Here is a 23566-nt window from a genome sequence, read left to right on the forward strand (position 1 = left end):
ATGTGGGCCCCACATGTCATAATTGCGGTTAAAATGTGCAAATAGACCGATCAGCATTTTTTTGCAAAACATTAGGCTGAAAATCAGTGGTTTCTGGCCCAAATTCGTAAAGGGGTGTTTTCTGCAAACCTATGCGTCAATGTGGTGGTTTTTTGCAATTCACTCTAAACTAACCTGCCAGTGCACTTCTACATGGCCAACTTGATAGTACTAACCTGCCAGTCGTCTCTTTTGGATACTAGCAGGTCAATGGAAGACTTCAATATATTCCCGCAAAAAAAAAATGGAAGACTTCAATATCACTGGAGCACAATGGAGCAGTTGGCTCGGTCTAATCAATCTGAAAGACAACTACAAGTTGGAAAGCATCTCTTTTTTCTGCGGGGTAAGTTGGAAAGCATCTAACCTTTGTATATGGTGGCAATCTGTGGAGAAATAAATGCAACTAGCTTGTGGTTTCTTGAAAGCATCCAAACCATTCCTCTCTTTTTTTCCTGGGATCCAAACCATCCCTCTAACGAACCCCGCTCATGGATTACCAGCTACGACACACGTTACCTGAGAGGTGAAAGCCACGAGCGCCCACAAGCACTACTCCACCAGCAGAGGAACAGGAACTCCGGTGCTCGACTCTCCACCTCCAGCCGGCCTGATGACGTCTGTGGCAGGTGATGCGATAAGGAGGAAGACGGCGTGTGTCACCGGAGGTGACGGATACATCGCCTCGGCCCTCGTGAAGATGCTGCTGCAAAAGGGATACACCGTCAAGACGACAATCAGAAAGTCCGGTTAGATCCTCGATCGCTCTCTATTGTGAATTTGTGATGTGATGAACCCTGAGCTGACAGGCACTGTTATTTGTTTTTTGGATCTCAGATGACATGGAGAATCACCCCCATCTCAAGGACTTGCAAGCGCTCGGTCCCTTAGAGGTCTTCCGCGCCGACCTGGAGGACGAGGGTAGCTTCGATGAGGCCGTGGCCGGCTGCGACTATGCCTTCCTCGTCGCGGCTCCGATGAACCTCAACGCGGAGAACCCTGAGGTAGAGCCTGACCAAACACTCTGTACTAGGGTCAGATTTGATTATGGAAAAGGCACTGTTTTTAGTTGGTTATATCTCATGGCAGAAAGAAGTGATCGAGCTGGCCGTCAGCGGAACCCTTAACGCAATGAGGTCGTGCGTGAGGGCGGGGACGGTGAAGCGCGTGATCCTGACATCGTCAGTGGCGGCTGTCGCCGGCCGGCCTCTGCCACTAGGAGACAGCCATGTCCTGGATGAGGAGTCCTGGAGCGACGTTGAGTACCTCAGAGTTACCAAGGCCGGCGGCTGGGTAGGCATGCACATTTTTTTAGTACTTCCGTTCCTTTTTAATTTTAATTAGGGCGGGTAGAAATCTGTCAAATAATGTGAATGTGATGACGTGCTTGCGTGCCGTATCACAGGCCTACAATGTCTCAAAGGTGCTTATGGAAAAGGCGGTGCGGACTTTCGCGCAGGACAGCGGCATCAGCCTTGTTACGGTGTGCCCCGCCTTCACGGTTGGCGAGGCGCCGGCGACGATTGTCCACACCAGCGTCCCCGTTATCCTTTCTTTGCTGACTGGTGAGCCTGATACCAAGTCAAGATGCAACGATAATTAAAAGGGACCATTAGAGACTACTAATTCATCAAACGACGTGTGTGGTGAATGATTATCTCAGGTGACGACGAGAAGATTCGCAGCCTGGAACTCGTCGACAGGGCGTCTGGCTCGATCCCGATGGTCCATGTCCACGACCTCTGCCGCGCAAAGATCTTCTTAGCCGAGGAGGAGGCTGCGTCAGGAAGATATATCTGCAGCAGCCTCGACACCACCCTCGCGGAGCTAGCCACCTTCCTGGCCGCCAAGTACCCAGAGTATAACGTCAATACCGACAGGTGTGTGCCAACATCTATGGAAACACGGCAAGTTCCGATGCTCTCGATCGTGATTTGTGAATATATAGCGTGTATGTTTGTTATCAGGTTTGGTGGTCGCCCCGAGAAGTTGAGAGTCTGCATTTCGTCGGCGAAACTCATCGGGGAAGGGTTTGAGTTCAGGTACAAGGCGTTGGACGAAATATACGACGACGTCGTCAACTATGGAAGGTCCTTGGGAATCCTTCCGTACTAGCAGTTTAGCATGCATGATGAGCCTCTGTATTGGTTGGTTGGATGTCGGAACCAAGCTAAAGTTCAAATTTGCTTATACTAGCAAACACTGCCCGTGCGTTGCTTCACGTCGATTTTAATCCATGTATAATCTTTTTTTTCATATATACTGAAATGATCAAATACATAGTGTAAACATTTGTACACCGAAGACAACAGTAAGGTGAACATCGAGGCAGCACCGTGATGCCAAATAAACCAAATTTGCTGGGCCGACGCGAGTTCGAGGAGTGCTCTCTGCAAATGCCGCGGAAGGAGCGTACCAACGTGCAGGTGACTCAGTGTTCCTGTTTCTGCCGCACAAGGAGAAGATCAAAGGAGGCGTGGCTATGTTTGAAAGAGCTTGTTGAGCATGCTGAGTTTGAAGGAGTTCGGCTGGGGTCCACCAGCAGGCGTGACAATATTGGCGCGCAAAGTGTCTTTTTTAATTTCCGGTTGTGTTGTTTTTATTTTTCTGTTCAGGAAAAGTGGGTCCGAGTTGTTTAGGGTTTCTGGAGTCACCCATATAAATAAAGGGTTGGCTGCCGGCCATTGTATCCTTAGGTTATGTTTTGAGTTAAGAAACATGATGTATTTTCGAGGGTAAGATATCCATATCGAGTTTAGAGGGAGCTGACCGAAAACCTCCGTGCTTGCTGATTCGTAAGGACTTGTGTTTGTGTATCGGGGAGTAGAATCTATTCTGCTCGGCGATCGGAGTTGTCCGGGTACGCCATGAAAGATCGGGCCTAAAAACCATTTGGGTCACGTTGATCCTTATCACTGTGGCCAGCAAAAAATTGCAGTTGATTGTCCAGGTCGAAGAGTGAAGCAGGGTGCTGCTGCTTTTGTTCATCGAGACGGCCGCGCATGTCCACATCAACTTCAGCATTTCCCTCACGCGGCCTCTCTTCAGGTTCTGTTGTGGCACTTCAGTGATACAACAGGAGTCCGTTCTACCAATTCGAATTGTCGTGGTATCAAGTCTGCAACAAGGAACCGGGGTTCCATAGCCGACATGGTGATCGTGGGTGTTAAGGGAGAGGGCTCCGGTGACGGGATTGCACACAGTTTACCTAGCTTCAGATCACGCAACGGCGGCGAGATCCTACGTGCTGCTATAACTCACTATAAGGCGAAGTATGGTGTGCCAACTTACAATGAGAGAGATTGTCTGATTCACCATCTAAAGCATGCCCTAAGGGCTCACGAGGTCCGGCTTATAAAGGCATCGTGCGCTCGTGCAAGTTGCTTCGGCTTCATCTTGGACTCTTCATTAGCCGGATGGGCCTTGATCCTTGTGCCTCGTCCTGCTGGGCCGCCCGGCAAAGCCTTGCCACCTTCCTGGGCCAGCCTGGTAGTCCGGCTTATTCCAATGCGGCGATACCCATGTTTGGTATATCCCTAACATTAGCCTCCGGAAACTTCAAGTTAGCCGTCTGCGGCCCCTTGCCTTCCTAGTAGATGTAGATTCGTCTTTTCGTCCATGCCTTCTGAGGCAGAATGAAGAACTCGGAGCATTCCTAAGAACTTATGAAAATTCTGGCTTACGGAAAGCTGAATCTGACTATTTGAAACTTATCGTTATAGATCAGCCAGTCGAGTCACGCGTCAATCTATGCTAGGGAATCTTCGCGATGGCTTGTTCGTCTCAATGTGGGTCCATGACGGTTTGAACTCAGCACTTGAACAGACAGAAGACCATGATTGTGTTTTCACCAACTGGCGATGAGGCGGCCGCATCACACATGAGGAAGGAGAAGCCTCACATCCATATAATGGACGTCAAGGCTTCCGAGTAGCACAGCCTCCTAGTTTCGCTCAAGGGCAATGTCGATGTCAAGGCCCTGAGCTTTGTCAGCTGATTTTTTTTCTTGATGTATCCCTCTATAGCCCACGAGGCTCATGCCGTCTTGATGAGGCGTCTTGAGGCTCAATACATCAGATGGTTGTCGCGCCTGAGGCTCATGCCGTCTTATGCAATAAGGCGACTTGAGGCTCAACAAATCAGATGACTATAATCCTCGAGTGTTGGATCAGCTAGCCGGATAAGGCAGGTTGAAGGTCTTGACTAGAACTTTCGCGATGACTATATTTATTTGATGAAATGTGGTATAATTTGTGTGAGATTATATGAATATAAAGTTGATATTTAGTTGATGAAATGTGGTGTAAATGTGTGTGAGATTTAGATGAATGAATATTGCATATTTAGTTGATGAAATGAGGTATACATGTGTGTGAGATTTAGATGCTTATGATACTTTGTTGATAAGTTTTGGTTAAGAAAATATTGTTGGATAAGTTTTGGTTAATAAGTTTTAATGATTCTATTCTAACAAATACAACAGTGCAATTGGAATTTGATTAATATTTTCATTTAAAATGGACTTTTTTACTTTTGATGTTTTGGATTTGCAAGTTAGTGATTTTGGTTTTCCCATAGGCTGCCGGTCTCCAGTTCAGTTAGCAAAAGAAAATACATCTACTACAGTCTACAATTACCATACCTATTGAACATCAATTGATCAAATAATGAACCAGCTAATTTGTGCAGTAATTTTTCATATAATTACCACACGTCCTTCACCTGCATCGGCTGCTTGCTACCTCAAGTTGATACGCTTTGCCAGTCATCGGCCATCAAGGGCTAGCCTGAGCAAGCCTGCTGTTCCCCAGCAAGAGCAAGCCTGAGCGTCCGCTGAAGCATGTGGGGGCCAGCAGCACATCACGTGGCGTGTCGCTAGTAGAGTTGCTGGGCCGAACTCAAAGTGACGCGATTGGAACACGAAAGATGAAGAAGCAATGCTCGCTTTACCAACCATTACATGGCCATGGCCGAGTACTCTTGATTGACGACTCTCCAGGCCGAAGAGCTAGGGAGGCTGGTGTGAGCATTGGTGACCGGGGACGACGCGGATGCGATGCATATGCCGGTAAGGACGGAGCCGGCGCTTGTGATGTGGAGTAAGGAGTAGAGGAGAGCAAGTTGGTTCAATCACGTTCGACCGATGTGGTGCCTGTATTGGCAGCTTGGATCCTCTGCAGTGCCACCATCCTTCTCCAAGGTAGCTAGCTTTGTCGTGTGCGTCGCCATATACTACGTCAGCCTCATGGCCCGGATGAAGCGCCTCGTGGGATCGGCCTCGTCGTACGCATCCATGTTCAGCAGCTCCATCTGCCGGCCTCGGTATCTACCTCCTCCCTTCCTCATAGTTTGAGCCAATATTTATGGGAAACGTACTAAGAGTCAAGGGAAGGGAAGGCGGCGATGTAGAGTTGGACTTGAACTGAGAGTCTGTATCTTGAAAGGGAGACGCACGGAAAAATATCACATGGGCCTCAAGATGGCAATGGGCCCGAAACCCGCATCCACGCGGGGTTTTACCTTAAGGTATGGCGATGGGCGTCTTTCTAAATTCTAACCCCGCGGGGCTGCGCTTCGGTAAAATATAAAACCCGGCATATTTCAGGGGTTCGAACCCATTTCAGCAGTACCTGAACCCAAAACCTGCCATACCCGTCAAAATACCTAACATCCACCAATCCACCGATTTCCACCGCCTGAACACCTTTTGTGCCGGCGTTCCACCGAGCCGCCTCCCTCCACGCCTCCTACCGTCAGGAGAAATATGCTCCTTTTTTGCTGCTGAAGTATACTATGTTTGCTGCTGAAATGCTATTCTTTGTGGCTACTATTTATCTTTATGATGGGCCATATATGAGATCAATGGGACGTCGTCAGGAACGCTGGATGGGCTTAGGCCGATCAATTCTTATCAAGTTCACGTGACCCAGATTAGATCGATCGCTAAAGACATCAACGAACGACCAAACCAGACATCGTATTCACCATTGACGTATGGAGAACTATGAAAGGTCGTTTCTCCTTTTAAGGAAAAAAGGAGGCTTCCAATATGTAGACTGAAACACAACTTGTTTTGGCTTCAGCTTGAAAAACTGAAACCATTCATCAGTGTGTCTTTTAATCAGGAGTTGAGAATCATCAACAGTGATCCACTTCTCCCCATGGTTCTGCTTGTTCCGTTCCGACCACCAATTCCAAAGCAACGCTATTATTTTCATCTTTCGATCATATGGTAGCTGCATGATGGGTTCAATCGAGTGAATTGCAAAAAACATCGACATTGAAGGCTAGGGTTACAGAAACCACAACTCTAGAGTTTTGTGCCAAAAATCACTAATTCTGAGCCTAATCTTTTGCAAAAAACACTAGTTGGCGGCTTTGACCCATTTGATGACAATTATGACATGTGGGACCCAAATTTGCTGATGTGGCATAACGATTCAGCACAGTAGCTGCATTATGGGTTCAATCACATGTAGAGGACCTGCACATAACATGAGCTCTTGCCTGACATCCTCCAACTGAAATACACGCCACATAACTTTTACGCCCTTACACCAAAAAAACCGACCACCATGCTCAAACTGGCGTCGGCAGACCACACAGTTTGAATTCAGTCCGACACCACGCCTTGCTATATTTATATGCATCGGATGACTGTTATGGCCAAAATGCCAAAGGAAATGATGAACCTTAGATGTAAAGTGCAGCTTCCACAAATGTTTCCACGTTTCTGTCATCCATCAATTGCCTTCAGTGGACATTCCACTCGAGCTTATCGTGTTAAGCTCCTGATTGATCATGTGCACTCGGTACCCAGATCAAACCAAAAAGACCACCTTCAAGTAATAATGACAGGCCATGAAGTCCTCAGCGTCCACACAAATTGGGATGGCCATGACTATCTCAGCATCTTCCATTGTAAAAACTTGTCGAATAAGAGCATCAGTCCATTGTAAAGTGACAGGATCAATAAGATCACAGACCCACGTCAGCTCGTGATCCCCTTATCGCGATTGCATCTTCCTCGTTGCCACTCTCGGGATCCACGGATCATCTCATATGTGAACTTCCATGCCATTGCCAACTCGCTAAATTAGACCTTTTTCAACAGTTGGACTCCTTGGAGGATACTACGCTACACGTAACCTATCCCATGTACAGGTTCAGCTTTTAACACATCACCTGATGGGAAATGTAATGCACAAAGGACCATAGCACACAGGGAGTTCGACGTCTGAATTATTATCCAACCCTGCTTGGCTAACATGGACATGTAAAAAACTGACCCTAGGCCTCCATCCTCTTTATGATTCATCATATTTCCCCATGAAACCCAGTTCATAGACCTCTCCTTATCATTTTGAGACCACCAGTACTCGCATATGAACTAGTTGATGCTATCACAAAGCCCCTTCGTAAGATCAAAACAAGCCATGGCATATGTCGGTATCGCCTGGGCAACTGCCTTTTAATAAGGATTTGTTTACCTTCCTTTAATAAACATTTCTCCTTCCATCCATGAATTCTTTTCCGGATCTTATTCTTGAGATACTCATAGAATTTCATTTTATTTTGTGGCACATAAGTGGGGAGACCAAGGTATTTGCCTCCAAAGGATTCAGAGCTTAAACCCAACACAGCTAGTACCTCATGCTGCGTGTTCCAACGGGTATTCTTGCTAAAATATATTGAAGACTTTTCCCTATTGATGGCCTGAACAGAACATGCTTCATAGGTTTGGAGAATGGTGCTAATAGGTGCCGCGCTATGGGCATTAGCTTCAAGCAATAACGGCAAATCGTCGGCAAAAAGAAAATGGGTCACTGCTGGGCCGGGCTTGCCACCTTGATCCATTTAATTTCTCCAAGGCTCTCCGCATGGTGGAGCATAGCCATAAACCTTCAGCACAAATCATGAAGAGATACAGCGAGATCGGTTCGCCTTGTCGCAAGCCTCGACCTGGGATCACTTCATCGGAAACTTGTCCATTTATAGGAAACTTGTACTTTACTGTGTGGACACAGTTCATTACTAGCTGTACAAAGTTTTCACTAAAGCCATCCTTCCCAGCAATCCTTGTAAAAATAGCCATCCAACGCGGTCATAAGCCTTACTCATGTCCAACTTCGAAGCCATATGACCAGTTTTTCCGGATCACTTCCTCCTCAAAAAATGAGACATCTCATATGCCAGAATGGTATTATCCGAAATCAATCTACCATGGACGAATGCACTCTGATTAGGAGAAATGATCTTCCCAAAGTACATTTAAGGCAGTCAGCAAGAACTTCGACACAAACTTGTAGACAACAGTGCAAAGGCTAATAAGGCGTAGATCCTACAAATGGTTCGGGTTCTGCACCTTCGGGATGAGTAAACCACTGTTTCATTCCATCCTTTGGGTATAGTGCCACCTCGCAACACCTCCAAAACCTCGTGTACGACTCTTTCTCCCACCGTGTCCCAGTATCTTTTATAAAAAAATGTTGGCATACCATCACTCCCTGGAGCCTTAAGATCACCAATACTATTCAGAGCTCTTCAGACTTCTTTTGCTATGAACTCAACATCAAGCACCTCATTCATTTGTTAGATCTTTATTAATTAGAGTGGTTCCACTAGATCTTGTTTATTGAGGCACCTCTGTTAGATCTTATTTATTTGTGTTAGATCTTGTCACTATTATAATTTTTTACCGGAAGTATTTCATAGAATATGTCATTTTATACTTGTGTTATAGGGCGAAAGTACTAATGTGAGCCCGAGCTCACAGGATCCCGTAATCTGTACCATCTATACATCTCGTGATCAGTGCAGCTATGGGTATAGCTCCTCTCGCTGTTATTTTCGGAAACAGACTGTTGTTGGCGGATCAGACGGACATTTACGGTTTGGACCGTTTTGGCATCGATTCTGGTCCAACAGAGCCGTTTAGCTCATTTATTGCAGCATGGTTGGCTGGTAGCAATCTTTCCCAGTACTACTCCTCTTCCTCCTTATAGGATCCAGGGACCAGGATCCCTTTGAGCGTACCTAAATCGAACCACTGCATCCCTTTGAGGGCTCTTCAGTTATGGTCAATGAAGATGCAGTCCGTGAAATTTCAGAAGCTCCCACCCCGTCCCAATCACTTTCGAATGGATTGAACTACACAATGAGCTAGCCTCCATCGCCCATCTGCGTTAAGTTATGTCCATCATTCAGCAAGCAAAATGATAGGTAGGTGCAACCGTGGCCACCCCAACTAGTGCCAATCAGGACAGCATGCGAACCATTTGGGCAGTACTCTCCATTCTAATGCATTATTTAGGCCAACAAAAGGGCATCATCATGCAAGTTCAGTCTCGACGTAACCAGTTTCAGACAACATATTCAGAAAACACAGGCACCAGCATCATAACTTAATAAGCATCTTACAAAATCTGTGACAGATTATCACAAACCAGATGGAAAAACACATAATTTTTACATAGATACGAAATCAAACTACTTATTACTCCCTCCATTCCTAAATACTTGTCTTTTCTAGGCATTTCAACAAGTGACTACATACGGAGCAAAATGAGTGAATCTACACTCTAAAATATGTCTACATACATCCGTATGTAGTAGACATTTGAAATGTCTAGAAAGACAAATATTTAGAAACGGAGGGAGTAGTACCTAGCTCAAAGAGATTACAAATACTCTAACAGGCTCCATCGTGTTGTTGTTATCATTGACCTCTTCTAGCAGTGTCCTAGTCAATCCACACAAATTTTTGGGGCGACAATATCACAATCGGTGGCAAAAACCTGATCCCAACCATGCAACTGAGGAGTCCATCGAGCATATTCTAACCTGTCTATGGGCTGCCTCAAGAACTCCATGGCCGCCGGAGCACCTGCGAGTTCGCTGGACCATGCAATCGCCTTCGCCGCGGGAGATTTCCCCACCGCTTCGTCTCCCATGGAAGAATGCTAGATCCAACTTCATTGCCCTATCCCCCCAGCGGCCCACCTACCACATTTACTGCATGGGCTGCCGGCGCTACCAGATCTGATCCACGGATCAGGACGCCGGCGACATCTCGAGCCATGGTTCGGGCTCGCTTCGTCGACGCCGTGCAAACCCCCGTGCAGCTAGGACCCATCCGTCAGGTGTGTATAGGGTTGTACGTATATTGGAATTTTCCCGTCCCACGTGGACCCGTAGTATGCCAAATTCATTGAGTTCACCGAATCCCAACGCTATTCTGGACGGGTGTGGGAGCTCGTGATCACATACTCCGCCGTCCTGTTATAGGGATCTTATTTTGGTGACATTGTACAAAAAAAAAGGTGTGTGTGACGTAGTGCACACTTCATCAAAAATCTTTCCCTTCTCTTGGCCCATCCGGACTTTTTTTTAAAGGAACACATTGTATTCCATTACATTAGAACATTTGGCATATCGCCAACAACAGCATCGAGTACAAATTCTGGGAAATTACCAAGCCAAGTCTCAGAGCAGTCATTTTCCATGCCTAGACCATGCATAGCTAAAATGTGTGCTGCTCCGTTACACTCTCTTATACAATGTTCAAAGCTTACAACAATCAAACCTACACACATCTGAAATTTTACATCTTGGAATAAGGATCCCAACTTTGATAAATCATACTCCGTACTGGTGATTGCCTGCTTCAGCATCATGGAATCTGTTTTGAAAATTACCTGCTGGCATCCCATTCTGATCGCAATATTTGTAGCATGTTGCAGGGCAAGCGCTTCAGCGTGTAGCGGGTCAGATACATGCTTCAACTTACCCGCACCAGACACTAGTAGCCGCATCGGTTACACTAGAGAAGGGTGTGCGCGTACCAGTCGCGGGTTTGCCTCTCTTGGCTTAATCCATACATGCCAGTAAGTGACTAATCTTTTTGAATTTGCATTGTTTTCTTGTTTTTATATTCTCGCATTATTATTATTTTTATTTTTCACAAAACATGCAGACCCTTTGAGAAATAATTGCAAGTACGGAGATTCCCCTCTTGCAACGAGAGGCATCCTTATCCTTGTTTTAGCACAAACAAGGATAATGCAATTTTTGTATCCTTCTTTGTGCTCACCATGTGCGGCTTGTGCACGACAGTGCTGATCGAGTGTGGAGAAATGTCCACATTCCTTATATGAACCCTTTGGAACATACCTTTTGTCACAGAGGTAAAGATGCAATCAAGAAAAACTGTTTTCCTACATTTGTGTATCTTTCACATCTATATAGCTAGCAATTGATAATTTTGTAATGTATGAATACTTGGTGTATGACATGTGAAATAACGAAATACAATTGAGATTTGATACTGGATGATGCGTGTTCTTGATATATGCATGGTTTGTAGCTGGTGCAAAGGCTACATGCATGGTCCTGCAAATTCCAAATGTGCGCAATGGTTCTGTAAACACACATGATTGAGTTCAAACTAAACATTTGCGATAATACACCTGTCACATGCGACCAACTTCGTTGAAGCGTGTGCGACTACACCCAAGCACACACGTGTGGAATAGAGAAACCATGTTTGATTGGTAGCCTGGTAGGTCATCCCACACGATTCTGTTACAACTTCCATGTGCAAGGAGAGACCTCCCGCACACGGTTTAGGAATCTTGTGTAATTGACTACCCCATCGCCCACTGATTGTGCTGGCTATGGCAATCGTGTGTGGTTTTCTGATCTTTACAAGTGATTGAAATCGTCCGGGAACTGTCATCCGATTGAGACATTAGCTGTGTAAGTTGGAAGCAAAAATTTTGACTTTTTGGTATGTATTTTTGTTAGTTGTTGATTCGTTGTGCCGTACTTGTTTTTTCAAGTTCCATAATGGTTGAGCTTGAATTTTTGCTGGGTTGTGTGGGTCTTCTCGATTCAAACGAGGGGAGAGCAAAATAAAATCAAACAATTTTCAAACACGTGTCCACATCATAGGTCGATATCGCATACTCCACATGTAGTATTGCCGAAAAAATCAACACATGCTCTCATCTACAGACGATAGTATACAATTTATAGTATATAGTCAAAACAAAAATTGGAATGAGTTGTACGGTTAGTTTTAGTACTTAACAGACGATTTGAATGGCATTTATTCAGTCTGAACATTACAAATAGGCACATGATCATATATCACAAATAATTGGATCACTTAGTGTTGCGCAGTAGCTACTGCCATACAGTCAACAACCATGAAATTTAATCTAGCCCATAGTAACATGAAAAATAGCATGGTCCAACAATTTTTCCATGAAATTCTCGTATTCCAATATTGGTATAAAGGTAAAAACGCCACACGTAATGGACCTCCAGGAGTACAGAATGGTGGATTTAAATCTCCATAGCTTTGGAGCATAGGTGTGGAATAGCTCTGAGGTGCAGGTCAGAACTTCTGCGTACAATTAACCCAAATTTCTCGGACATGTCCACCGACTCTGAGATGGCCCCATCAGGCAGCATCCAGTCAAAGTGATAGAGAAAGTTTGCCAATGCCATCTCAAAAATTGATGAGGCAAATGTTATCCCAGGACAAAGGCGTCGCCCGAACCCGAAAGGAGTGAATTCGAAGCATGTCCCGTTATAATCCATGTTACTGTTCTCAAACCTCTCCGGATTAAACTCTTCAGGATTGTTCCAGTATTGAGGATCCTGGGAAATTGCGAAGACATTAATGTATATATTTGTACCTTTAAGCATGTCATAACCCATAATTTTGCAGTCCTCTTCATTCGTGCGGTTAAGTAGAGGAGCAGGAGGATGCAATCTAAAAGTTTCCTTGATGACCATCCGCATGTAGTGGAGTTCTCCGAGGTCGCTACTGGCAAGGATAGCTCGATCTGGACCTAGTACCTCACGGACCTCCAATTGTGCCTTGGCCATAGCTTCTGGATGATTGACGAGTTCCGACATAGCCCACTCTAAAGTGGTTGAAGTGGAATCAGTAGCAGCTCCAAACATATCCTGGATTGAATATATATCAATCATCATTATTTTCAAGAAATGCTACTCCCTCGTTTTATAATAAGTCTCTCTATTTAGGACAAGTTTGTAATAAATCAGTGAATACTTATTATGTATTGGAGGAATTATTAGTTATGTAGTAGATATTAAAGTTAGTCGATCGCATCCTTGTTGCGGATATTTATAATTATTGACTCAGGGGGTGTTTGGTTCCAGGGACTTTTTTGTGTTGGGATTAGAAAAAGTCCCTAGCAAACCAAACAGGGTGGGACTTTTTGGGACTTTTTGCTAGAAGTCCTTAGAAGGACCTCCTTGAAAGTCTTTTTTAAAAAGTCTTAGGGACTAGAAAAAGTCATAGGACTAGAGAACCAAACACCACCTCAGAATTATAAGATTTCACGCACATACAAAAGGTCAATTACTGCTACTTTATGAAGTGGAAGAGCACCCTGCCCTCCTGTAAAGGTGAGTAGAGTACAAAAATTGTGTGCCATACATATATTAACTGATTTATATTTTGACAATGATATCCGAGCACAATTATCTAGACATAAAGTTTAACCATGAGTATATATATTTGTTTTCTGAGGGACCTAGCAAGGATCCTAACTACTCCCTCCCGTCCAAATTACTCGTCACAGAAATGGATATATCTAAAACTAAAATACATCTAGATACATCTATACATGCGACAAGTAATTCGGAATGAAAGGAGTACATCAGATGCGTGATTCTGTCCAGACGTACTGATTTCTTAATTAAGATGCGATCCTAAGTCCTAAGCAAGCACATGCATGTTAGGTATAGCACTGTTGTCATGAGATGGCAATAGAAAGTAAAATATATACTCACAAACAAGACGGTGGTTATCATCTCTGTGGTTAGAGGGGATTCCAGCGAGTCCTTCTCCTGCCGTGTGAGCAGCACGTCTAGCAGCCCCTCGTCGCCGGTGCCGCCGTTACTGGCAGCTCGCACAGCCTTGCGCTCGTTGAGGACGTCGGTGATGATGTGCTGCATGACGTCGCGGCTGCTCCTAACGCGGCGCTCCTCGCTGCTCAACCACCGCACGAGCCTCGAGGATGGGAAGAGGTCGATGAGGAAGAAGCCTCCCAGCAGGTCCATGATCCGGTTGGACGCGTGGATGAAATCCTCCTGCTGGCTGAACTTGCCGCCGAAGACCGCCCGCGCCACCACGTCGTTGCTCAGCGCCGCCACCTTCTGGCTGACGTTGAGGGTGGCGCCAGCTGACGCTGTCATGGAGTGGAGGAGGCTGCCCATCTCCTCAGCCCTGACGCTCTCCATGCGCCTCGCCTGCTTGGAGCTGAGGAGCTCCATGACACACACCTTGCGCATGTGGCGCCAGTGGTCGCCGTAGGGGGCGAAGGTGACGCCCTTGCCGCCAAAACCGACGATGTCCTGCATCCCGGTGGTCCGCCGGTTCACGAACTGGAGGTCACTGCCCTTCATCATCTGCCCCAGTGCCTCCTTGCTGGAGACCACCACAGTGGGGATCTCGCCAAGCTGCAGGTACATCATCGGTCCGTGCCGGCGACATAGCTCTGTCATGGTGCGGTGCGGGAGGATGCTGACAACATGGTGGAGGCTGCCGATGATGGGGAGTCTCCATGGCCCTGGAGGCAGCGGCTGCTTCTTACCACCGGAGAGCTTGAAAAACCAAAGGGCCAGTAGCGTGGATAGTGCTATCAAACTGAAGGTCAACCACCCCTCCATCTCCATGATTTGCATGGGAGAAGCTCCGTGTCCATCAGCTTAGTAATATAGCCATACTACCATCTTCTGTATGGCTGGCAGAAGAATAAAAAAATCCTGCTCATGGGCTAGGTTGCAGAGCGGAGCACGCTGGTGAGTTGATGTGCAATATAATATCACGTACAGTACTATACATGTTAATTAGCACAATATATCATATCACGTACTAGGTTAATTAGCATGATCATGGCCGCCACTGCTTTGTCGCTGTTAGACAAGTGGATGGACATGGCAATACCATATCACGTTAATATCAAGAGAAAACTACTCTTTCATGTAGTGATGATACCCCGCGCGTTGCTGTGGAAAATTGAGAAAACAAACTTGTTTATATGGCATATGTTAAAGTTTGAATTTAATACGAACACAATTGAGACTAGCTAGGCTAACAACTTGATACCGTATTTGTGCTAGGGCACAAAAAATCATCAACTCTGCGTTTAATCTATAACGGAGAGCACTGATTGTCTGATAAGCTCACAAAAACAGTAAAACTGACAAGTTAGCCCCGCCTGTCGGGCTGACGTAGCGAAGACCAAATTCTTTGACCGGCTGATGTAGCAAATGAGATGTGGGCCACACCTGTCAATGACTAGGTGGTCATCTTCTTCACGTCTGTCTTCCAACAGGGCATTTCAGCGAACAACTTTTGGGCGTGAACCCTTTTCCTCTCGGTGGAGAGCGTGGGCAGCAGCAGCTCGTCCACCTTTCCGTGGACCGCCGGCGGGAAGGTCTGGAGCAGCCATGGATGCCCGTAGCTACTCTCTCCGCCGCGTGCCGAGCTCGCCCGTGAGCCCTGCCCGTGAGCTCGTTCCACGCACGTAGTCGACGTGCCGGTGGAGCTAGCGCCACCCAGCCCCCGCTGACTGTGGCTGCTAGCGTCTGAGTACGCACACGCCAACGTGGCTATCACAACGTGGTGCTCGGTGACCAGGGGAGGCCGCACGTTGACTAGGGACTAGCGAGGGCGGTGAACGGCGCAGTACATCAACGTGAAGGCCAGCGGCACCGTGCGGCCAGCGGGGCCGAGGCGCGGGAGCTACTCGTTGGCGGCAGCTGTACGCGAAGACTACACAGGACGCGCATGTTCAGTGAGGCCAATTTTGGCGAGCTCTCGTGTCGTTCGTTCTTTGTTCATGGCGAGATCTCCCGCCCCTTTCTCTAATTATGTGCGCCTAGGACCTCCTCTGACGTCCTCAGTGCTCCTGCACCATTCAATTTTGCAGGGGGTGGGGCGAGGGGAGAACCCCTCTTTTATTGTCGCCAGTCGTCCGCCAAGCAGGACGATGCTTCCCCTCGCCTGCTCGCGTCTGAGGAGAGGACGTTCGCGACGGGGTAGGCGTTGCTGTCGTCGCCAGAGCTCAGCTCCTTGGCCGTGTCCTCTGTGTGGGAGGTGGACTGCAAGGGAAAGCACGAGGAACCATGACACCGCTCTTTAGCCGCCCAGAAGGTGCTTGATGGAATGCCACATAAAAAGAGTGATACAAAGAAGAGGACCTTCTAGTCATTGACAGATGGGGCCCATGTCTCGTTTGCCACATCAGCCGGTCAGAAAATGTGGTCTTCGCCATGTCAGCCCGAAGGTGGGACCAACATGTCAGTTTTGTTGTTTTCGCAAATTTAATAGACAATCAATGCTCTTCATTATATATTAGACGCAGAGTTGATGGTCTTTTGTGCCCTCGCACCAATGTGATATCAAGTTGTTACCCTAGCCTCAAGTATAGTGGCTTTGCGTAAATAACTCCATCGATTCAGAGGCCAAGTTGTTTCTACTTACCGTTACTAGACGGCAGGATGCTCTTCTGGTTCATTAAGTATAACTAGTTGACCATGTGTATGTGCAAAATCAGAGACGAGAAGATCTCACGTTTTTTAGGGGAAGACTTAAGCTTTATTAACAGTTCCAGCTCCATCTGCTATAATCTCTGAGCTTATACACTCTGGAGGTACATGAAGCCAAGTCTTACAAAGAAAATTCTTACAACCTTCCCTTGCTAGGATATGTGCGGACTCTATTTGCAGACCTCTGCACCCAAGCAATTATAAAACCACTAAACGTAGAGAGAAGCATCTTCAACTCTTCTACTATTTGCCCATTGCCTGATAGATCCTTCTGTTCACTCGAGATCTTTCGGACGGCTACCTGTGAGTCTGTCTCAAGGATCACCCTCTGGATGTTTAGTTCTTGGGCAAGGATAAGAGCTCGTTGGCACGCTAGTCATTCCACCGTCTCCGCATCAGCAACAAGAGGGGGAAAATGGCACGCTCCCGCAATGAACTCACCATGGTTGTTCCTGAGAACAGCTCCTCCTCCTCCTGATCCTTGGTGTTTGGCCAGCGCCTCATAGAATTCACTTTAACCCAACCATCATCAGGTTTACTCCACTTGTCTGGTCCCCTTACCACTGCCTGTCTGATAACCGTGTCCTTGCTCGACCTCCACTCTTCTGCCAGGTACAGTCGTCGTTGAACGATTAGCTTTGGATCTTCCATCTGGTGAGTGTCGACCCTTGCCTTATTACGTGCTCACCATAGCTCGTACCAGCTATCTTTCTTCATTCCCCGTCCTACTCAACCAGTCCAACACCCATGCTCTCATTCCGCTGTAGGCCGCAATCCCTTCAGCCAGTCTTGCTAAGGGGGCGGCCACCGCGTCACCAAGCAGCTTCCAGTAGTGGCGTGAGTGGGGGCAGCGCCCAAATCTATGGATGATGGTCTCCTCCCTGCCACACGCGGCACAGAAGATTCCAGGCTTGATTTTCCATGGGCGAAGCTCCGTACCAACCGCCAGACCATTAGATAGCATGCGCCATGCATGCATTTTTATCTTATTCTGCAAGTCTGCACTCCACAACTCATTCCAACTTTTATGATCAGCCACAGATGAGGATCCCGAAGCATGCTCCCTTTTGGTTGCCTTGAGCGACATACCAAGATGATATGCTGAGCGGACTATAAAATGCCCACTCTTTGTGAAGTTCCAAGCCCTGTAGTCCTCTTTTCCCTGACCACCAATGACAATGTTTTTAATATCTGCGACGTCCCCTTCAGAGAACACCCTCTGCAGTTTGTCGACATCCCACTCAGAAGACTTGACCTTTAGGAAGTCTGCCACCTTGGTTAAGTTTGGGGGGAACACAGCACCTAGTGGTGTCATGCTGCCTGCCCTGGGGATCCAATTACTATGATGTACCACTAGTAGAAAAAGGGCCTAATGTGAAGCACATTAGTCCCGATTTGTAACTGAAGTTACTGAACCTGTACTAATGTGACCATTAATGCCGATTCCAACGGCTAGGCGGGCGGCACCCATTATTATCAGTTCATGGCGAACCTTTAGTACCGGTTCATGCCACAAACCGGTAGTAAAGGGATGGTGGCAGGCTGTTTCCAGGCTGGGGCCCCACCATCACCTTTAGTTCCGGTTCAAGCCACGAATCGGTACTAGAGATTATTAGTTGATTCCTTTTGCTATTCAAGAATATTATAGCTTTGTTTAAGTGGATCATAACAAAATATTTTAATTGAGCCACTAACCGGGACTAAAGGCCTTGTCCTGGTGGTGGCTAAAATTTAGTCCCACATCGCCAAGCGAGAGGGACTCACCGCGGTTTATAAGCCCTGAGTGCAGAGACGAGGAACGATGAAGGAGAGGCGCAATACTTACCTGCATGTTGCTTAGCTTCAGGACTTCAGGAAATGGTGTAGACTGCACGGAGCTATGTGTAGTTTCTCCTCACCTGCATGGTGCAATGCTCATCGGTACTAAAGGCCTGAAGCTAATTAAGCAACGTGCAGGTGAGCATTGCACCTCTCCTTCATTTTTAGTAACTTATTTTAACTTCGGACTTTTTCTGTATTCATTATGCATCATTCAAAGGCACATCATCAAAGTTCAACCATTTTCTGCCTTCATTTGCTATTTTTCATGCATTTAATGATTAGTTTTGAGCTAAATGACCCTTAAATTGAAAAGCACTACAAATGAACTCTGAAAAGGTTGACAGTTGGCATGGTATCATTATTTCACCCACATAGTATGTGCAAAAAAGTAGAGATGGTTACGGCAAAAACTGGATGCACTTTCTGTACAAACTGGGCAATCTCTTTCGAAGTATTAGGGTTTCGGACCAAAACTCATATGTTACAAAGGTATTTCATTTTTTAAGACTTATTACAACTCCAGACTTTTCCTGCGTTCAGTATAAACCATTCAAAGCCACGTCATCAACTTTCAACCCTTTCTGACATCATTTGTTATTTTTCATGCATTTAATAATTTGTTTTGAGCTAAATAACCCTCAAATTGAAAATCACAACAAATGAACTCTGAAAAGGTTGAAAGTTGGCATGGTATCATCATTTCACCCACATAGCATGTGCAAAAAAGTAGAGAGGGTTACGACAAAAACTGGATGCACTTCATGTACAAACTGGACAATTTCTTTCGAAATATCAGTGTTTCAGACCAAAAATCATTTGTTACAAAGGCATTTCATTTTATAAAACTTATTACAACTCCAGAATTTTTGTGTGTCAAATATGCACCATTCAAAGCCACGTAATCAACTTTCAACCCTTTCTCCCATCATTTGCTACTCTTCATGCATTTAATGATTTTTTTAGCTAAATGACCCTGAAATTGAAAATCACTACAAATGAACTATGAAAAGGTTGAAAGTTGGTATGGTATCATCATTTCACCTACATAGCATGTGAAAAAAAGTAGAGTGGGTTACAGCAAAAACTGGATGCACTTCGTGTACAAACTGGACAATCTCTTTTGAAGTATCAGGGTTTCGGACGAAAACTCATCTGTTACAAAGGCATTTCATTTCTTAACTTATTACAACTCTAGGCATTTTGTGCGTTCAGTATGCACCATTCAAAGTCACGTCATCAACTTTCAACTCTTTCTGACATCATTTATTATTTTTCATGCATTTAATGATTTGTTTTAGGATAAATGACCCTGAAATTGAAAAGCACTACAAATGAACTCTGAAAAGGTTGAAAGTTGGCATGGTATTATAATTTCAGCCACATAGCATGTGCAAAAAAGTAGAGATGGTTACGGCAAAAACTAGATGCACTTCGTTTACAAACTGGATAATTTCTTTGGAACTATTAGTGTTTCAGACAAAAAATCATCTGTTACAAATGCATTTCATTTTTTTAAAACTTCTTACAACTTCAGACATTTTGTGCGTTCGGTATGCACCATTCAAAGCCACATCATCAACTTTCAACCCTTTTTGCCTTCGTTTGCTATTTTCCATGGATTTAATGATTTTTTAAGCTAGATGACCCTTAAATTAAAAAGCACGACAAATGAACTCTGAAAAGGTTAAAAGATGGCATAGTATCATCATTTCACCCACATAGCATGTGCAAAAAAGTAGAGAGGGTTATGGCAAAAACTGGATGCACTTCGTGTACAAACTGGAGAATCTCTTTCGAAGTATCAGGGTTTCGGACGAAAACTCGTCTGTTACAAAGGTATTTCATTTTTTAAAAAACTTATTAAAACTCCAGACTTTTTGTATGCACCATTCAAAGTCACGTCATCAACTTTCAAATCTTTCTGCCTTTATTTGCTATTTTTTATGCATTTAATGATTTTTTGAGCTAAATGACCCTGAAATTGAAAAGCACTACAAATGAACTCTGAAAAGGTTGAACGTTGGCATAGTATCATCATTTCACCCACATAGCATGTGCAAAAAAGTAAAGAGAGTTACGGCAAAAACTGGATGCACTTCGTGTACAAACTGGACAATCTCTTTCTAAGTATCAGGGTTTCGGACCAAAATTCATATGTTACAAAGGTATTTCAGTTTTTATAATGTATTACAACTCCAGACTTTTGCGTTCAGTACGCACCATTCAAAACCACGTCATCAACTTTGAACCCTTTCTAACATCATTCGTTATTTTTCATGCATTTACTGATTTGTTTTGAGCTAAATGACCCTGAAATTGAAAAGCACTACAAATGAACTCTGAAAAAGTTGAAAGTTGGCATGATATCATCATTTCATCCACATAGCATGTGCAAAAAAGTAGAGAGACGGCAAAAACTGGATGCACTTCGTGTACAAGCTGGATAATTTCTTTCGAAGTATCAGTGTTTCGGACGAAAACGCATATGTTACAAAGGCATTTCATTTTTTTTAAACGTATTATAACTCTAGACTTTTTGTGCGTCAAGTGTGCACCATTCCAAGCCATGTCATCAACTTTCAACCATTTCTGCCTTCATTTGCTATTTTTATGCATTTAATGATTTTTTAGCTAAATGACCCTGAAATTGAAAAGCAGTACAAATGAACTCTGAAAAGGTTGAAAGTTGGCATGATATCATCATTTCACCCACATAGCATGTGCTAAAAAATAGAGAGGATTACGGCAAAAACTGGATGCACTTCGTGTACAAACTGGACAATCACTTTCGAAGTATGAGGGTTTCGGACGAAAACTCATTTGTTACAAAGGCAGTTAATTATTTAATTTATTACAACACCAGACTTTTATGGGTTCAGTATGCACCATTCAAAGCCACGTCATCAACTTTCAACCCTTTCTGACATCATTTGTTATTTTTCATGCATTTAATGATTTGTTTTGAGCTAAATGGCCCTGAAATTGAAAAGCACTACAAGTGAACTCTGAAAATATTGAAAGTTGGCATGGTATTATCATTTCACCCACATAGCATGTGAAAAAAAGTGGAGAGGGTTACGGCAAAAACTGGATGCACTTCGTGTGCAAACTGGACAATTTCTTTCGAAGTATCAGTGTTTCGGACGAAACTCATCTGTTATAAAGGCACTTCATTTTTAAAACTTATTACAACTCCAGACTTTTTGTGCGTCAGGTATGCACCATTCAAATCCATGTCATGAACTTTCAACCCTTTCTGCCTTCGTTTGCTATTTTTCATGCATTTAATAATTTTTTTGAGCTAAATGACCCTGAAATAGAAAAGACAATACAAACGAATTCTGAAAAGGTTAAAAGTTGGCATGATATCATCATTTCACTCACATAGCATGTGCAAAAACTGGATGCACTTCGTGTTCAACTGGAGAATCTCTTTCGAAGTATCAGGGTTTCAGACCAAAACTCATATGTTACAAAGGCATTTCATTTTTTAACTTATTACAACTCCATACTTTTTGTGCGTTCAGTATGCACCATTCAAAGCCACGTCATCAACTTTCAGCCCTTTCTAACATCATTTGTTATTTTTCATGCATTTAATGATTTGTTTTGAGCTAAATGACCCTGAAATTGAAAAGCACTACAAATGAACCCCGAAAAGGTTGAAAGTTGGTGTGGTATCATAATTTCACCCACATAGCATGTGCAAAAAAGTAGAGAGGGTTACGGAAAAAACTAGATGCAATTCGTGTACAAACTAGACAATTTTTTCGAAGTATTAGTGTTTCAAACGAAAACTCATCTGTTATTGGTTCAGGCAAGGGCTCTGCTTGTTTTAGATGTGACTTTGAATGGTGCATACTCAACACAAAACAAACTGCGTGTGATTTGTTTCAGGCAAGGGCTCTGCTTGTTTTAGATGTGCATGGCCACCCAATCACACATAAATCCGCCGAAGCTAGCTTCTTCCCGAAGACAAATAAATTCCCAGAAAAAAGTGTGCACACACCTTGCTGGAGGAACCTCCTCGAACTAACCTTGCTGGAGCTCGCCGGGCTTGCATCTGGCCGAGCTCTTTCCACACGCACCTCCGCCAATCTTGCTGAAGCTTGCGTATGGATGAATTCTTGACCGAGTTCATCCTCTCTGGTAATCTAGTGCTCGCCGTCCTGCTCGGGGAAGCGTGGTCGTGCTCGGGGAGGGGTTCTTGTCGGAGGAGGGGATCCGGCTGGAGGGCCACCCGGGGCGGGTCGGCTGAATTCTTGATGGAGGACATCCTCTCCGGTGGCTTCTGCTCGGCAGGTCGGCTCAATTCTTGTCGGAGTTCATGCTCTCCAGTGGCCTAGCTGTCACCTCCATATGGGATCAAATCAATCTACAACTATTTGTTGTTGCACGGACTCATCGATATCGATCGCTGCCTTGGCCACGTACGTGTTTCGTGGGGCTTTCTCGTTGCGTGCGCCGGTCGACCAGGTATCTTGCAGACGAGGAGAAGTCGCCCGGTGCACGTCGATTTGGTCTCCTTGCAGTCGAGGAGAAGTCGACTCGTATAGGCACCGGTGGATCGGGAAGGCATCAGCGGATGATTTAAAGAAGATAGAAAAAGGGAGATCGAATCCGGAGAAGAAAGAATATCAAGGAAGGTTTAGATACAGGAAGGAATCAAAATTAAAACAGAGGAAGGAACCAAGAAACCAAAGGCATCAAGGAACCATGGACACCGGAGCTCGTCTGGCAGCGTTCCATTTTTCCTTGTATCGTCCGTAAATCTATTTTTAAATCTCAGCCGTTAATTTTTATAGTTAACACAAAACTAACGGATACAAAAAGGCGATGGATGGAGAACTATGAAAGTTTTCATCTTTTATTATTAGGTAAAGATAAAAAAATATTGTGCAAAATTAGACCCAAAATCTCTATGCTCGAGGAAGAGGGTCACCACCTCTTTACCCGGAATCCCTGCAACGTGGTGTCCGCCGTCGATGGCACGGAAGAAACGCACTAGCACGCCGCTGAGACTGGCGAAGCCTACATGGACTGCAACATCATTCCTTGAGACCTTGGTGAGCTCGAGGATTGTGAACTACAAACAGGAGAAGACATACCCCTG

The 23566-nt window shown here is 45.0% G+C and overlaps 2 protein-coding genes across 2 annotated transcripts; one reads left to right on the plus strand and one right to left on the minus strand.

The window, feature by feature from the left end:
- The first annotated feature begins 328 nt into the window (after positions 1 to 328).
- On the plus strand, positions 329 to 2298 carry LOC123191124 (anthocyanidin reductase ((2S)-flavan-3-ol-forming)). The gene is made up of 6 exons (XM_044603906.1): positions 329 to 788; positions 877 to 1043; positions 1129 to 1332; positions 1445 to 1604; positions 1703 to 1919; positions 2007 to 2298. The coding sequence occupies exons 1-6, from the start codon at positions 653 to 655 to the stop codon at positions 2152 to 2154; spliced, it is 1032 nt and encodes a 343-aa protein (XP_044459841.1). The 5' UTR covers positions 329 to 652; the 3' UTR covers positions 2155 to 2298.
- A 9824-nt stretch (positions 2299 to 12122) lies between these two features.
- On the minus strand, positions 12123 to 14763 carry LOC123186654 (desmethyl-deoxy-podophyllotoxin synthase). The gene is made up of 2 exons (XM_044598375.1): positions 13870 to 14763; positions 12123 to 13017 (listed from the first exon to the last, which is right to left on the minus strand). The coding sequence occupies exons 1-2, from the start codon at positions 14761 to 14763 to the stop codon at positions 12388 to 12390; spliced, it is 1524 nt and encodes a 507-aa protein (XP_044454310.1). The 3' UTR covers positions 12123 to 12387.
- Between the last annotated feature and the right edge of the window lie 8803 nt (positions 14764 to 23566).

The sequence above is a fragment of the Triticum aestivum genome, chromosome 2A (genome assembly GCF_018294505.1).
Source record: "Triticum aestivum cultivar Chinese Spring chromosome 2A, IWGSC CS RefSeq v2.1, whole genome shotgun sequence".
Classification (NCBI taxonomy): domain Eukaryota; kingdom Viridiplantae; phylum Streptophyta; class Magnoliopsida; order Poales; family Poaceae; genus Triticum; species Triticum aestivum.